This window comes from Dasypus novemcinctus, chromosome 13, assembly GCF_030445035.2.
Source record: "Dasypus novemcinctus isolate mDasNov1 chromosome 13, mDasNov1.1.hap2, whole genome shotgun sequence".
Taxonomy (NCBI): domain Eukaryota; kingdom Metazoa; phylum Chordata; class Mammalia; order Cingulata; family Dasypodidae; genus Dasypus; species Dasypus novemcinctus.
This window is the reverse complement of record NC_080685.1, coordinates 52,908,157-52,924,334: the sequence shown is the minus strand read 5'-3', so window position 1 is coordinate 52,924,334 and position 16,178 is coordinate 52,908,157. Positions and strand designations below refer to the sequence as shown.

General features: G+C 34.5%; 1 protein-coding gene across 2 annotated transcripts in view; it reads right to left on the bottom strand.

The window, feature by feature from the left end:
- Positions 1-16,178, bottom strand: part of RABGAP1L (RAB GTPase activating protein 1 like) — an 808,684-nt gene that overhangs the window by 676,436 nt on the left and 116,070 nt on the right. For both annotated transcript variants that reach the window (XM_058310154.1, XM_071207578.1), the window contains exons 7-8: positions 9,514-9,671; positions 8,048-8,158 (exon numbers count right to left, since the gene is read on the bottom strand). In XM_058310154.1, the coding sequence (XP_058166137.1) occupies positions 8,048-8,158; positions 9,514-9,671 (269 nt within the window). The remainder of the gene's footprint in view (positions 1-8,047; positions 8,159-9,513; positions 9,672-16,178) is intronic.

Sequence of the window (16,178 nt, the reverse complement as noted above, 5' to 3'; positions counted from 1 at the left end):
TGGAAAGGCTTTAGAAAGAACAGCAAGACACCCTGGATTCAAATCCTCATGTTGCCTCCTGTTAGTTATGCTTCTTGACAAGGTAAAATAGCATTCTTAAATTCCCTCTCCAACTTCCTCCCCCAAAAAAGATAAAGATAATCAATAATCTATCTTGCATTTCATACTGGCTTTGGCATGAAAAAAAAACCTGTGCATTAAACATCTGGAACAGAAATGGGAAATAGTAGAAACTCATTAAATAGTAACTATTATCATTATTATTATAGTTTAAAAATTATCCAAAATAATCAATTTTGTGCTGTTTTGTTTTGTTTCCCAGAAACATATCAGAAACCCCAATCTATAGGGTTGGTGAATTTAATTAGATATTAAATTAGTATATTCAATCATATACTATCAGTGAGGGTCCAATCAGGAAAGAGTACACAGAAAATTAACAGGAAAAGTTTACTATGAAAAAAATATATTAACTATAATAGGAGAGTAATTATAAAGATATAAAGAGAATTCTAAAGAATATCCTAAGGCTGAAGGAGAGTACCCAAGGAAGAACAAACTTGGAAAGTGTAGTGGGGGTGGTCTCTACTAAGGCTAGTATTTAGACCTCACTGGGGAAGGTATGGTTGCAACCCAAAGGATGACACAAAAACAAACAAATAAAACCTGGCTTGATTGCTCAGACAAAGCTGCATTACAATCACCAGGCAAGCAGAAAACAACCCTCTGGGGTTGCAGGCACCTGAAGATTGCAGGAGAAATCAGGGGTCTCAAAACTGACTCACTGGCGGCTGGAGCAAAGCCTAGGGCACACGGTGCCCGTGTTGGGAGGGCCATAGGAAGACCGTGAGCTGGTGGAGGAGGCGTGAACTAGATGCACTGCTTGAGCAGAGCTCCACTGGAAGTCCCCGTACCTCACATAACGAGCAAGAAACAACACTTGCAGCACACAAAAACGAGAAAGAAAAGCTTTCTTCTGCAGTTCCTCTCTAGCACCCTCTACTGACAAAATTTAGGACCGTGCTTATTACAAAGCACATAGCAATCTCAAATATTTAAAGCTTCTTTAATGCAGACCAGGTAAGAGGGTAGACAAGAGGAAATAAATTGTTAACTAGCACAGATATAGTTTAAAAAAACCCTCTCTCTTCCAATTCCCCAAAAATCAGTGTAGAAATACAAATTTCTTAAGCCAATAAATTAACAAATGATTGGTACATTATAGAAATATACTATATTTACGAAAGTATTCAAAAAGAACTCTAAGAACAGACTGTAAATTATACCAATGTAATTTCCTAATTTTGATATTGTCCTACAGCTATGAAAGATATTAGCAATGGGTGAAGTGGGCCTCTCTTCAACTCCACTAACTTCAACTTCCTGTGAATCTATAATTATTTCAAAAAATGTTTTGAAAGTTTTAATGAGCTCTGAGACATCAACTTATAAAAAAATACATTATACAAAACAATCTATGTATTTATTGCTCATATAAAATATAATGCTGAAAAGGTAATTATATTATCTACATAATTAATACATACATCATAAATACTTCTACCTCCTACCACTGAGTATTAGCTACAAAATCCAGCAATGGAAGATGATGAAAAGTCTATCTAATTATAAGTTCCAGCCCAAAGTTACTGAAGTTTCTAATTATCTACCCTACAAAGTACCTGATAATGCCAATAGCTATCAACTGTCACCTGAAATCACTACCAGAGAACAATGAAAAGTATTCTTATACAAATAATACCGTTTTCTTAAGCTAAAAGAAGGTTATCTTTAAACGCCTTGAAATGAAACACAAAGGAAGAGTGGAAATGAATAAGCACATGGAGCAGCTTTTAAAATAACATTCAGAGTATGGATCATCCTACTAATTTTTTCTCAAATTCAGAAAGAGGAGGAATGATTTCCTTTTAGAGAAATTATTAGAACACCTGATTCTCAATGTTGCTAAAAAAATTTAACAGATATATCAATTTACGTAAGAAAATAAATATGCCAATCTAACATCTAGGCAACTTGAAGTCAGTGATTTGAGCTTCTAGAATTCCATATATGACTACAGCAATTTACTAGGAATTTAAGCAAAAATAAATACAAAGCTGTGGACTAAAAAAAATAAGTATAAAGTAAAATATATAACTTAATTTTCTTTCATGTTACTGTCTTTATACTACAAATTAACTTTTTTTTTTACAAATTAACTTTATCAGCAGCAGTTTTAAAGACTCAAAGGTGTTTAAGAATTCTTTTGACAAGACTGCCATCTGCTGGATTAACTTAAATTCCACCATTTAGACTTAAGGATTTAAACATGTTAAGTACCAAATCTAACCAATTTAAAAGACAAGGGTTTCTTTTTCAAAAAAAATAAATAAACCTGAATAATTACAGAACGTCTCGTTTTACAGGAAATCTGGTCTACTATGCTGAACAGTATTGTTTGGTAAAGACCTATTAGCCTGAAACAATCTCATTCAATTCTAGTTTGGATAATTATACAGGTCATGTGACAGAATGAGTTAAAAAGAAAGGAAAGAGGGAAGTGGATTTGACTCAATGGATAGAGCATCCGTCTACCACATGGGAGATTCAAGGTTCAAACCCAGGGCCTCCTGACCCGTGTGGTGAAGCTGGCCCGTGCACAGTGTTGATGCGCACAAGGAGTGCCCTGCCACGCAGCGGCGTTCCTTCCGCGTGTAGGGGAGCCCCACACACAAGGAGGGCGCCCCGAATGGAGAACCGCCCTGCGTGAAAAAAGTGCAGCCTGCCCAGGAGTGGGGCCACACACACAGAGAGGTGATGCAGCAAGATGACGCAAAAAAAAAGAGACACAGATTCCCAGTGCCACTGACATGAATATAAGCGGACACAGAAAAACACACAGGGAATGGACACAGAGAGTAGACAACTGGGGGTGGGGGGTGGGGGAGGGGAGAAAAATAAATAAAAAATAAATCTTTTTTTAAAAAAAGGAAGGAAAGAAACAATAAATATCAAGTAATTGCTGGGGGAAAAAAGTAATTATTGCTGGCATAGAGGGTGTAGCTGAGTGGTGAAATGTCTGCTTCACATGTAGGAGGAGGTCTCAGGTTCAAGTCCCAATCCCTTCTAAAAAAATTAAAAATGTAATTACACTGTTCTATGAACCCACAGGTGCAAGTGTCAGATACTATCATCAACAAGATTAGCTATATTAAAATAAAAAGCAGGGAAGCAGATGTGGCTCAACGGATTGGGCTCCCGTCTACCATATGGGAGGCCCTCGGTTCGCTTCCCAGGGTCTCCTTGTGAAGGCAAGCTGGCCGGCACCCATGGACAGCTGACGGCCCGTGCCCATGGAGAGCTGGAACACCAAGATGACACAACAAAGGGAGACAAGCAGACACAGAAGAATGTGTAGCGAATGGATGCAGAGAGCAGACAGCAAGCAAGCAGTAAGGGGGGGGGTATAAATAAATAAAATAAATCTTTAAAATAAATAAATAAAAAGCAATACGGTAAATGGTTATGCATGGGATGAATTTTTAAAACAACTGCCCTAAAGTTATACAAATGGATATGCATGTCTTAGGTAAATTTTAAACCAGTACATCTGATGCAAAAAGTGTTTTATCTCAAAATTCTTAAGCAGGAGTTGAGGTAATATACTCTGCAAAAATGCCTCAAGATTATTCAAAAAGTAACTTAAGTTGCCAAAAGCAACATTTATAAGTTATTATTTTGTGTAATATACTTAAAATATAAGTGTCAATGTTTAAGCAACTTAAAGAAAATCAGGCATTCAACTATTTCATCTATACCCATTAAAGTTTCTATATTCAAATTAGAAGTTTCTCATTGGGAAAGGGAGGACTGCGTTACATTCAGGCATAACATAGACATAATATACCATTTAATCATAAAACTCCAAGATCTTAAAATAATATTCACTAAAAGATAAATTACCCAACTCAACGGAGTTACCTAATACTTCTTTGCCTGTATTACTACATACTTGTTCAATGAAACTGCATTTTGTATTACCAGAAAGTAAGGAAGTACTAAAAAAAAATAATGGGGGAGCAGATATAGCTCAAGTAGTTAAGCACCAGCTTCCTATGTACAAGGTTCTGGGTTCGATCCCCAGTACCTCATTTAAAAAAAAAAAAAAAGCAACTCTCATTGGGGAGCAGAATATAGCTCAGTGGTTTAGTGCCTGCTTTCCACGTACAAGGTCCTAGATTCATTCCCCAGTACCTCCTAAAAATTAAAAAGTAAAATAAAAAATAAATGAGGAAGGCATATCATAAGGACACAAGCTTGAAAGAGATCCTACTAGACAATTCCAGCACAATTTGGAATCCAACATAATTAAGTAATTATAAACCGTTGTAAAAAAGAGAAATGTGGCAGTCTATACCAATAATAAATAAAAGGAAGAGAAAGGAGAGTGGTCGCTTGTAGCAGAATACTGAGGCTGACTTGTAAATGTAGAGGTAAGAAGTTGGAAAATTATCATTTTGCAATCATCATAGTAAAGATAGGATCAGGCAAGAATCATCAGTGAATGCTAAATCAAAGGGATGTTGAGGAGAAGTAGTATATTTTCATGGTCTTAAGAGTGTCTACCCGAAAACTGCTTACTGATTTCAAGGGGAAAAAAACAGTAATTTTACGGTGTAATAATCAGGTATCTTCATTGGGTACTTAAAATTAACATCACTGTGAGGGACAAATGGATATTGCGTGCCTTCAGATGTAATACCCTGTGAAGGAAACATCACCTATACAGCAATGTATAAATCTGAATCTAATCATGAGGAACTATTAAGTAAACCCAAAATGAGGGGAAGAAATGTATTCTTCAAAAATGTCCATGTTATAAGAGACAAAGAAAGGCTATGGAAATGTTCCAAATTAAAGGAAGCTAATGAGATATGACTACTAAATGTACTATCAGACCCTATAATAAATTCTGAACTGGGGAGAGAAAAAGAATGTCATCAGATGAACTGACAAAACTGAAGACAAATGATAGGTCATATAAAAACACTGCATGAATGCTAAATGTACTGAAGTTGATAACTTTACTGTAGTTACATAAGAAAATATCCCTATTCTTAAGACATACACATTGAAGTACTTGGGGTAAAGAGCCACATACTCTTAAATGGTTTGGAAAAACAAGTTGAGGGTAGGAGGAAGGGTTTGAAAAAGTGGGTACAAAGCAAGTGGGGTAAAAAGTTACCAATAAGTGAATCTGAGTGTACAGATGTTTCTCTAAACTAGCTTTATGTTAACAACTTTTCTCTAGGTTTGAAATTATTTCCAAATAAGTTTCAAAAATTGCTATATTTAATGCTAAGAGATTTTTAAATGTCACCATATATAAAATCTAATCATTGTTCTTTTAGGACTAAATATTTAATATCAACAGTACCTTTTATCTTTAGTTATTTTCATCAACTCTAAGAACTAATGAATTTTAAGACTCATCGTTATTTTTTATATCACTAAAGAAAAAAGTGACAGCTATAATTATAAGATGCCACCAACTGTAAATTATCCCAATTTCAGAGATGTTAAATACAAAAACACATGCATCTTAAAATGGATATGATTTCTATATATGGCCAAACTTAGCAAACAATTAAAGATACTAAACGAATTTCTTCTGTTACCTGGATACTGGCAGCAGGATTCAAAGGTGAAAACAAACTGAAGCTACTCAACATTCTAAAGAAAACTGCAGACAATTGAGGATCAGACACCTGCCAGATTTAACAGAGGCATAGGTGGCCATGATACCATTAGTCAGCACTTCAACTGCCTCCCCTGATCCCAGTTTAGACAAAGGGGAGGAGAGAGAGAGAGTAGTCAAAAGCATATAGCACTCATAGTGAAGAGGTTTTTCTTTCTCTTGACCATCACCAATTTCTCCCACTCCTTGAAGCCAAGGGAAAAGATGCTTTGAGATAACCACACCTAGAGATTAGGGAGCCCTGCAAAAGAGGAGAGACCAGCAATTTTATTCCCTAGCATGTATGCTCTCAAAGAAATGTAAATGGTGGAGGAATGAAACATTAGAGATTCCAATCCCTTAAATTTGGGGATACATGTGAACATGAAGAGACATGCACTTTGGTGACTTGCAAGAGCAAACTATACTAGAATGCCAAGCAGAAGCAAGTAATATGGCTGGGAAGAATGGAGGAGGTGACCTCCAACAAGTTTCCCACAGTACCTGGAGAGCACAGAAGAGGACCTAGGCATGAGCAACACTGAGATTAGGGGGAAAAGCAAGAGCAGCACACCAGCAGCAGAACAAACCAGATTAAGCCAGAGAGAGTGTCAACAGACAGCCATTTACGTAAGACCACTCTTGTATCTCTACTAACCCACATCCATGTCTGAATGGGGAGAAGGAATATCAGAGGATACTCTAGGCCTCTCCAAAGTTGGTGGAGGAGGACAAGGAGGAGTGAAAGATCAGACCATACTTCACCCCCTCCCAGCCCTTGAGTCCAAGCCTTACTGGTATTGGTGAGAGGAGAGAAAATAAGATTGTAATATTAAACTTGGAAAACTTTTTGTTAATCTTTTATAGATCTTTTAAGTTAATTTATATATTTTACCATATACCCACACAAATATATAGCTTTACACATGTCATCATAAATATGCTTTTTCTTTCCTTCTGCAAGAACATATATGAAATATTTGTATCCATTCATGTTTTCTGTGTAATGATATAAATAACCCTAAACACACAAACACGCACACACAGACTTTTTGTTTTCATGTCCCTACTTGACATAAAAACACATCACATACACTTTTCTACATTTTTTTTTTCATTCAACAATACCTCACAGAAGTCACTTCAAGTCATCTGCTGGAAAAAAAATTTTTTTTAAAGGAGGTACTGGGGATTGAACTTAGGAACTCATACATGAGAAGCAGGCATTCAACCACTAAGATACATCTGCTCCCCAATCTGATAGAATTTTAATACATTATTCTTAATGTTTCCATTATATTCCATAAATTATTCAAATATTTCTCTATGGATAGGCATTAATTTTGCTTCCAATTTCTGGTCACAAAAACAGTGCTATAATTCTTAAAAACATGTCCCTAAATAGTGGTACATTTATTTCCAATACGATAGATTCTCCAGAAGAGTACTGATATGTCTAATTATAGGTATTTTTGAATCTTTATAGATGTTGTCAGATTGGTTTTCAAAAAGGGTATTACATTTCATATTTCCATGAACAATATGAGAACACTGTTTTCCCCACATCTCCACCAGCAATTTATATTATTTTGAACACTCTGATATCTTATTGTTATCAATTTGCATTTCTATTTATGAATTGGAACATCTTTACACGTTAGCCATCTGAATAGCTTTACTGTGATTTGTCTATTCATATTCTTGTCATTTTTTTCTTGGTATATTAAACAAACTCTGTGTATGAGTTGAGAAGGGAAAAAAATGCCTTAATTCACCTGTATAATTTCACCTGTCATCTCCATTACAAATTTTTTCCAGAACCACCATTTGTACATTGACTTTGTTTATGGTATCTCTGTCCTAGAACTTGTTAAAAAATCTGATATGTAATATCATATACATATATGTGTACGATACATGCATGTATCTTTTAAATCACCTGAGATTCCAGTAATTAGATGGGATTTTAAATAACCAAAAATGATAATACATTTAAGTATTTGCCTTGTATTTCCGTAAAGAGACAACAGCATAGAAGGACGTGACCAAACAGGGTTGAGGTATTATTACTGAAAAACTAAAACTACTTCATGAGTTTATTTCCCCCATTAATTGAGATTTTCAATGAACCAGTTACATCTAGCTTATTTAAGTAGAGAAAGCATTATTATTCTCTTATTTTAAAACAGAGAAGCTGAAGGATGGTGAAAGCTCAGTGACTAATACAGTTAAGATTCAATATATATTTCTTGAAACCCACTAGCAATGTTAATACAAGTTTCTGGTAACATTTAAGAGTAAGGTGCTTACCTTTCAATAGCTAATTCTTTATTAGAAAGCTGCTGCACTGTAATCACAACCTTCTTCTCTATTCCTTGTTTTAATTTGAAATAAAATTTATCTCTATCCTTAGGCACAGGACTGAAATATGAGAAAAAGAACAGGAATTACCAATTTAGCAATTAATACAATAAAGTGATAACCCATGTCAAGGTTAGAACTAAACAGTATTTAAGCAACAACACCCTTATTCTTAAGATATACTAAACTCTCTTCTTGCCACATACTATAAGTTTTATAGTCAGCTAAACAGCTGTTATTAATTTTTAAAAATGGTTTTTCAAGACTCTTAAATTTTCTCTCAAACCAAACTGAAAAATAAGATTTAAAGCATTACATGATACAAGTTCAAATTTCAGTTTTTAAATTTAACAGAATTGGGGATGGGGTGTATTTAATTAATTTTTAACAAATGCACATTTCTGGCTTAGCTGAGTGGATAGCCATGGGTGCCTTTAACACAGTGCAACAGTGCAAAAGCAAATGGGAGGGGGGTGGATGTAGCTCAGTGGTTGAGCAGGTGCTTTTCATGTTCAAGGTCCTGGGTTTGATCTCTGGTACCGCCTTAAAAAAAAAAAGGCAAATGGGAAGAAAGATCTTGCTTTTAGACTTCCAGATTTCAAATGAGTATGGCATATCCAAGTAAATAGAAATAAAAGATAGACAAAGAGATACAGATAAGGATCAAGTTAAATTCTAGCCTCAGCCAGAATGACAATTCTGACAAAAAGTCTTATAAATTCAATCATTAAAACAAGAAATGTCTAAAATGAGTTGAGAAGGGAAAAAGAATGCCTTAAGCATGTTATCTGACCTAAGACTTAAATCCAATATCTGTAAAATACAAATAAAATACCCACCTAAGAATTACTGTTAGAATTATAGGTACAATTAAGGCACACAGGCATTCATTAAAGAGTGTAACTGTTTCCTATTATCTGCCTATTTTTGAATTGGAGAAGAACATTCCAAATGTACAAAAGAAGGATTTGAAATAGTTAACCAATGGACAAACCAGACAATATACTACTAGCATTCATTAAAATTAATTTTTATTAAGAACATTTTAAAGAAGAAACTCAATGTTAAGAGTGGGAAGAAAAACTATATTTACAATTGTGTAAAAATGCCCCTAGAAATTAAAAAAAAAATCAAAATATTAGAAGAGACTGAGGCTGTTAAGATTATAGCTTTTATTTTACTTTTATAGTTTTAACAATTTTCTACAATAAATATAATTATTTTTAGAATCATTAAGAAAATCGTGTAAATATCAAAAGGTACAAGAAGCAGAAAATGAATCATATTCATTCTCAACCAAATATTTATCAGTTTAAATCTTTATGTCAGCATTATATATTTTCTAGAACCTTTATCTTAGCCAATTTTATATTTCAAGCCTAATGTTAATTTTTACTCTTCCCAAACAATCTCACCTAAAGTTTCCTTTTCCATCATCTTCTTTTACCTCCAAGGAGACACCAAAGGTAAATATATCACTGTCAGGAGTTGGAATAACTGAGTCTTTAACATCAGACACTTGTCTGGAAGAACGTTTGAAGGCTGTACAAAAACTATACAAAATTCTGCTTACCTAAAAGAATAAAAACAGAAATACCATTAGGCAATTTCTGCATTCCAATACCTCTCTCTCCTAATTCTTGAATCTATAATTTCCTACTGCCACAATTTCTTTAGAGGATAAAATAAATATATTCTAGGCATCTCTCAATTGTTTAGGTCTTGCATGGGACATAATTTTCATAACTTAGGCATTAGAAAGATGTAGCTAAGCATACAAGCATACACACATACTCTTGAGGGTGCAGAGTAAAATTTGGATCATCCTAACCACATTATTATAGCCTAGAGAGTACAAGCAGTGTGAAGTCCAAAAAGGGAAATATTAAAAGTATCCTTCAAAAGGTAAATTAGTTTAACAGAATTTTTTCCTTATGACATCAGTAGCAGGACATCACTTCATTTCACAGAAACTTCAGTTCAAATCTGAGGTCTGTTTTTAAAGTTCAGTAGGTAAGTACCACCAAGTCTAATACTACTACATTTTTTAAACACCAGAGACCAGAAAAGAACTAAGATTTAGGAGCTGGAACTAAGGATATGAGCATCCTAAGACTGAAAGTAGGTGGATAACCACCCAGAAAAGACAGTAAGTTCACATCTACAGCAGGGATCCAGAGCCTCTTCTATCATAAAAACACACCAGAGGTCTGGTCAGAAGCTTACACCATCAGTACCAGAGGGGCTCACTTCATTATTATTGAAAGTTTTCTCTGAAAATATTTCTTGGATGATATTTAATGAAAAGACAGGATTCCCTTCAAAGAAAATGCCTTTCTAGATAGTTATTAATTAGGTATAAGCATGCATATCATTTGTCATGAAAAATTTATTCTGTAGAGCAAATAATATGTTATTGTTATGGCTATTTCTCCCTTGAACACCAATAGCCAGTCTTTTCTGTGCCAGATACAAGGAATGGGTTAATCCTTTCATATGGGTCTTAAATGTTATTTATTGCTAAAATCAATAATGATTCCTTATATCTATATAGCATTTTAGTTTGCAAACTCCATTTATATAAATTATCTCATTTGATCCTCAAAAGAAACCTTACAAAGCAGACTAGCAGGTATTTGCAATAATTTTTACAGATGAATAAAGTGGGCCTCAAAACTTCTCAAAAATCACATAGCTATGAAGTGACTGAATTAGAACTAGAATTCTCAGTTAAGGGCTTTTTAGGAGACTGCTAACATCATATTGAGCGGGTTTCCTACTATTAATGATTTATTCATATAGAATGGTAAAGAAAGAAGAGATTCAAGCTCAATAAATTGTATGTATATGTGCCTGAATAGGGAATATAAACAAGTCCAAATGTATTCATCTTGAGGAATGATAGCTTCACTGAGAGGTCATTTTCTTTTACTTAAAAAAAATTTTAAAAAAAAGTAAAAAAAAAAATCAACTTTCAAAAATATCCTTGCCTTTTGCTTCTTTCAACTCTGGCATTTAAACACAGTTTAATAAAGACGTTGAACTAATTTCAGTTTAACAAAAGCAGCTATATTTATTTATAGATGCTTCTAGACTTCAGAATATATGATGGAATATCTACAATTAATGACTCCTAAGATAATTACTCAAATGATGCCGGCATTTAAATTTCAATGAACATACACAAACAAGGCTTTAGTTCTCAACTTCTCTTTTCACTTCCTGAAGCTCCAGATGACTAGATACTGAGCCATATAATAAAGCAAATACCGGTTTTAGCAATAAGCAAATATGGTAATATGATTTAAAGGGCCTCCAGTGGTTATTCAATATTGATGAAATGTAAACTTGTTGCTAGATTCCCAAAATGAATGTTGAAAGTCTTAGCTATTCTATTAGTATTATGCTATCTTAGTGACAATATTTCATATACATATATTTATCACTAATATTCTTCCCCTAAAATGTAGAGGTATTCTAAATCCCATACTCTTGCAGGAGTTATTCCCTTCATTGATTCTCAAAGCAGTGTCATACCATCTCAAATTTGTGAGGTTGGAACATAATACACTCCAAATCTCAGTCGACCCACAGGTTAAACAATGAAAAGAAGATGAAATGAGGAGGGTTAAATGGAGGACTTATTTTTAATACCTCACAATACAAGTAGAAATACGGGGACTGTTCTGCGTTTTAGCAAATCCTTCACTTTAGATAATAAAAATCTTTTATTCATTGAACTGTATTACTCTAGGACTGTAACATTTTGCAATTTGCTTCAAATGTGAGCATTCCCAGCAAAAGATTATGCTAAAGTGTGGGGGCTTCCCTCATTTTTCTATTTTTCCTACATTCCTATATTTTGGCATAAACCTTTTTTCTGTACACATACAGCCCATCACTTTAAAAAATAAGTGGTCCTCAAATTTTCAATAGCCATACTTACATTCATTAATCAGTGAATTACCCTGAATTGCCTTTCCTATGCCAAATTACATTATTTAAATTTTTAACCATTACAGAGGAATGTTGCCTGCCAACATAAAGTTCAGCTTCAGCAATAGCAGCATATTTGTATCACAATGAAAAATATTTTAAATATTTTACTTGTTTTCTCATTATTACCTTAATAAATGAGTAAAAACAACAAAAACAGCAAAGGATTGATATTTATAAGAATTACAGACTTCAAATGTTATACAATTAGGAGTGTAATAAATTCACTCAATCATTCAACAAATATCTTCTGAGCACCTTCTGCATACTAAGTATTATTCTAGATGCTGGGAATAAAGCAGTGCACGTGAACTTACATTCTAGCACATGTATGGTAAATATGATTAGAGTGGACGAGAGAGAATCATTAGGTAAGCCCAAAGCAGAAATCTACTGCCTTCATTTAAGTGTTGTGGAGAAAAACAGAATTGGAAAATATGCTAGAGGGAGCAGATGTGGTTCAAGCAGTTGAGTACCTGCTTCCCACATGAGAAGTCCCAGGTTCAGTTCCTGACACCTCCTAAAAACAACTGCCACCACCACCAAAAAGAAAAAAAAAGCAAAACAAAAAAATCCAACTCAGGGGAGCAGTGTGGTTCAGTGGTTGAGCACCAGCTTCTCATGTGAGGTCCCAAGTTTAATTCCCAGTCAAAAAAAAAAGCTAGAAATGTGCCATTGAAGATTATGCCTACCGTGCAAAATAGGGACTTTAAACTACTTTTAGTTCTCTCAGTACTCCCCAGGTCCTACCCCCAAATGAAATGTGACATCTATTATTTACTTTTTACACAATCAGCTTCAGTATATTTTTAACAATTCATTACGTGTGAAAATAGGAAAATTATCTGTACATAACTTTTGATACATTAGTAGAGTTAACTCAACTACATGTATTTTTTCCCTGCCCCATCTCTTTTCTAATTCTTTCATTTTCATGTGTCTTTGTAGCAGAGTTGATTAGCAAGCCTGCCACATCAGAAGGTCACATGAAAAAAAGTTAAAGAACTTGGCAAATTCTAAAGAAGATGGCAAAACTCAGGAATTTCTTAAAAGGTTAAGTATATGGAGCTGAGCCAGAGTAATGGAAAATGATGGAAAACAATTAGACTCTACTGTTTCCTTTTTTGGAGGAAAGACACATAGTGTATTGAGTTACTTCCTTAGCAGCACTCAAACCACATGTAACACTGCCCATGTCTTATAAGTTGCTATTTCCACCAAGAAGTTTGAAATCATTTGTGAATTCTAGAGTCTGTGAATAAATTGAAATGGTGATCCAAGGATTTTTAAGGTAGAGTAGCTTAAGAAACAATGATTATCAATGTCTATAATTCTTGGAATATGTTCAGGTAACCAAAAACATCAAGAAAATAATATTGAAAACATACACCTGACTGGCTGTGGCTCAATCGATTGGGCTCCTGTCTACCAAATGGGAGACCCAGGGTTCGCGTCCCAGGGCCTCCTTGTGAAGGCAAGCTGGCCCGCACCTGTGGTGAGCTGACAACAAGCACCCACGAAGAGCTGATGGCCCACGCCCACAGAGAGCTGGCGCAGCAAGATGACACAACAAAGGGAGACAAGCAGACACAAAAGAACACAGCAGTGAATGGACAGAGAGCAAAGAGCAAGCAAGCCGCAAGGCGGGGGGGGGGGGGGGGGATAAAGAAAATTTTAAAAAAACAAAACAAAACACAAAGGGACTCTGGGCAAGTTTTCCTACAGTCCTAGGGCCTCCCGAATAAAAACAAAAAAAACAAAAAAAAAATATACCTTAGGAAACATTTTTATAACTGTCACACTACTAAAAAAAAAAATTTAGAATGACAACTTTCTTTGAAGAAAGTAAAGGTTTATTGACAAATAATATAGCACAATTTTCACCCCAGAAAGCAGTTCCTATAGAAAGCACTAAATAAACATAAACTATATATTTGGCTTTATTTTTTTTTGGAGTGGGGGTAAGAAGATACCTGTAAATGTCCCACAGGATAAAAACCAAAATCTTAACTGTGGTGGAATTTTTAAAAAGTAACTTTTATTTTCTTCTTTATTTCAGTATTTTCCAAATTTCAAATATTTATTACGTTTTAACAGTTTAAGAACATGCTATTAAATACCAAAGGTATTTAGTTAACTTAAATATCATAGCTAGTTTTTCCAAGATAAAGCCTTTTCATCAATGTTGATGAAAGAGAACCCACTCTTCCAGAAACATCATGTCAAAAAAGTTCACCCAAGAAATATATGTAGAAAAATCATTCCATGAAAGACACCCTAAAAAGTATGTGTTAAAATTTTTAGAACAATTTGCTCAAATACATTACTCATTGAAAGGAACTAAAATTAGAGAGATGTTATCTAAGAATGTTTTTATTTATAAAAATCAATGTATTTAAGGAAAATACTAATGAAATAACTTCTAAACTGCCTTCCAAAAGCAAGCCAATTGGCTAAACTACCTTCCCAATTTAAAAAAAAGTGTAAAAATAGTATTTTTCTACGCAATTGGGATAAGGTTTAGTTCTATATTATATAGTAGCTTATCAGCAACCCAAAGAGAAACCAGTACATTAAGAATAAAGTGCTTCCCAATGATACCATTGATATTTATCATGAAATACCTCTAAAGGCCTTTAATACCAGATAAGAACAAGGGTGCTTCTAAAATACAACCCTGGGAGAGGTAAATAACGATGACATGTATGTTAAAACAACAAACATCTAAATGTGTTTTGAAAAAGAACAATTACACTGGCTAGTAGAAATAAAAGTCTTATAGTCAATTAAGCCTTTTATAGTATGTTTAAAAACAGTTTTGCATATTATATCCACAAAGATGCAACAGAAATTAGATGTCTCCACGGCTGTTTTTACAAAGCTTTCAGATATTCTGCATTGTCTGGAATTCTTCAGTAGAAACCTAGCACATCTTTCTCCCTGGCATCAAGATGCTTCTGGATTCACCAACTCTTCCCACAGATAATCGAGATCCACTCCGGTAGAGTCCTACAGAATAATATCCAGGTTAACAAGCCAAACGTGTCCTAACTCTTCTGATGGAACACCTAATCCTTAGGACACAGGTATTTAACAGAGCCATCACCCTCACTGGCCTTCTCTTCTACCACTGCTGGTGTCTACTGCGTGGAGTCTTTTGGTGAAATGAAAGTATCACAGTGGCAGCTGGATATAGCAGCCATGCTGCTACCCCTGCTTGAGGATGGCTTCCTGCCTTTCATTGACAAACTTCTTCAGGTCTCATACAGGGACTCTGAAAAAAAAAAAAAAAGTAAAGCAATTAGCATCAGTGCTGTACAAAACTATTAAGCAACAACAAAAATGTCACTGTTTCTGAGCCATATGTACTACCTCCCTGTGCCCATCAAAGAAGACTCAATTACTAAGGACTAAAGTTCTCCCTTAACCAGAGAACAAAGAACTTCTGCAAACCAGAAAATAAGATAACCAGTAACTATAACTAATAGACTTCAAATTAATTAAAACATAATTATTTTTTTTAGGAGAAAGAGGAAGATATTGCACATCTTGTATAAAAGACATTGGTAAAACAGACAAGGTGGCTAGAATGCAAGATACGTAGCTGACAAATCCCTTTATAAAACAGAATTGAAAGACAAAACCCACAGGTTTTTTTTTTTAAATAATATTCAAGCAACAGAAAAGTATTACTAAGAATTACATGGTCTTCAGAGATAAGACTCTTCAATTTGAAACCCAGTTCTATCAACTATTCCCTTTGCCTTGGGATAAACAAAAAAGTGACCATAAAATTTATCATCCAAACTAGAATATTTTTGAGATTAAAAGGGAATGCTAATAAGATTAAAAGGGAATGCTAATAATAATAAGCTACAGGCACAAAATAGGACTGACCCATACAAGAAGGAGTATAAATTCACTAGTCTAAATAAACACTACCTATGCCACTAGGATGTTATGAGTATCAAGTAAATGACTAGTACAGTGCCTGGCACAAACTCTATATACTATTCTTCATTCAGAAATGATCTATCAGGAAGCAGACGTGGCTCGGGAGACTGAGCTCCTGCCTACCACATGG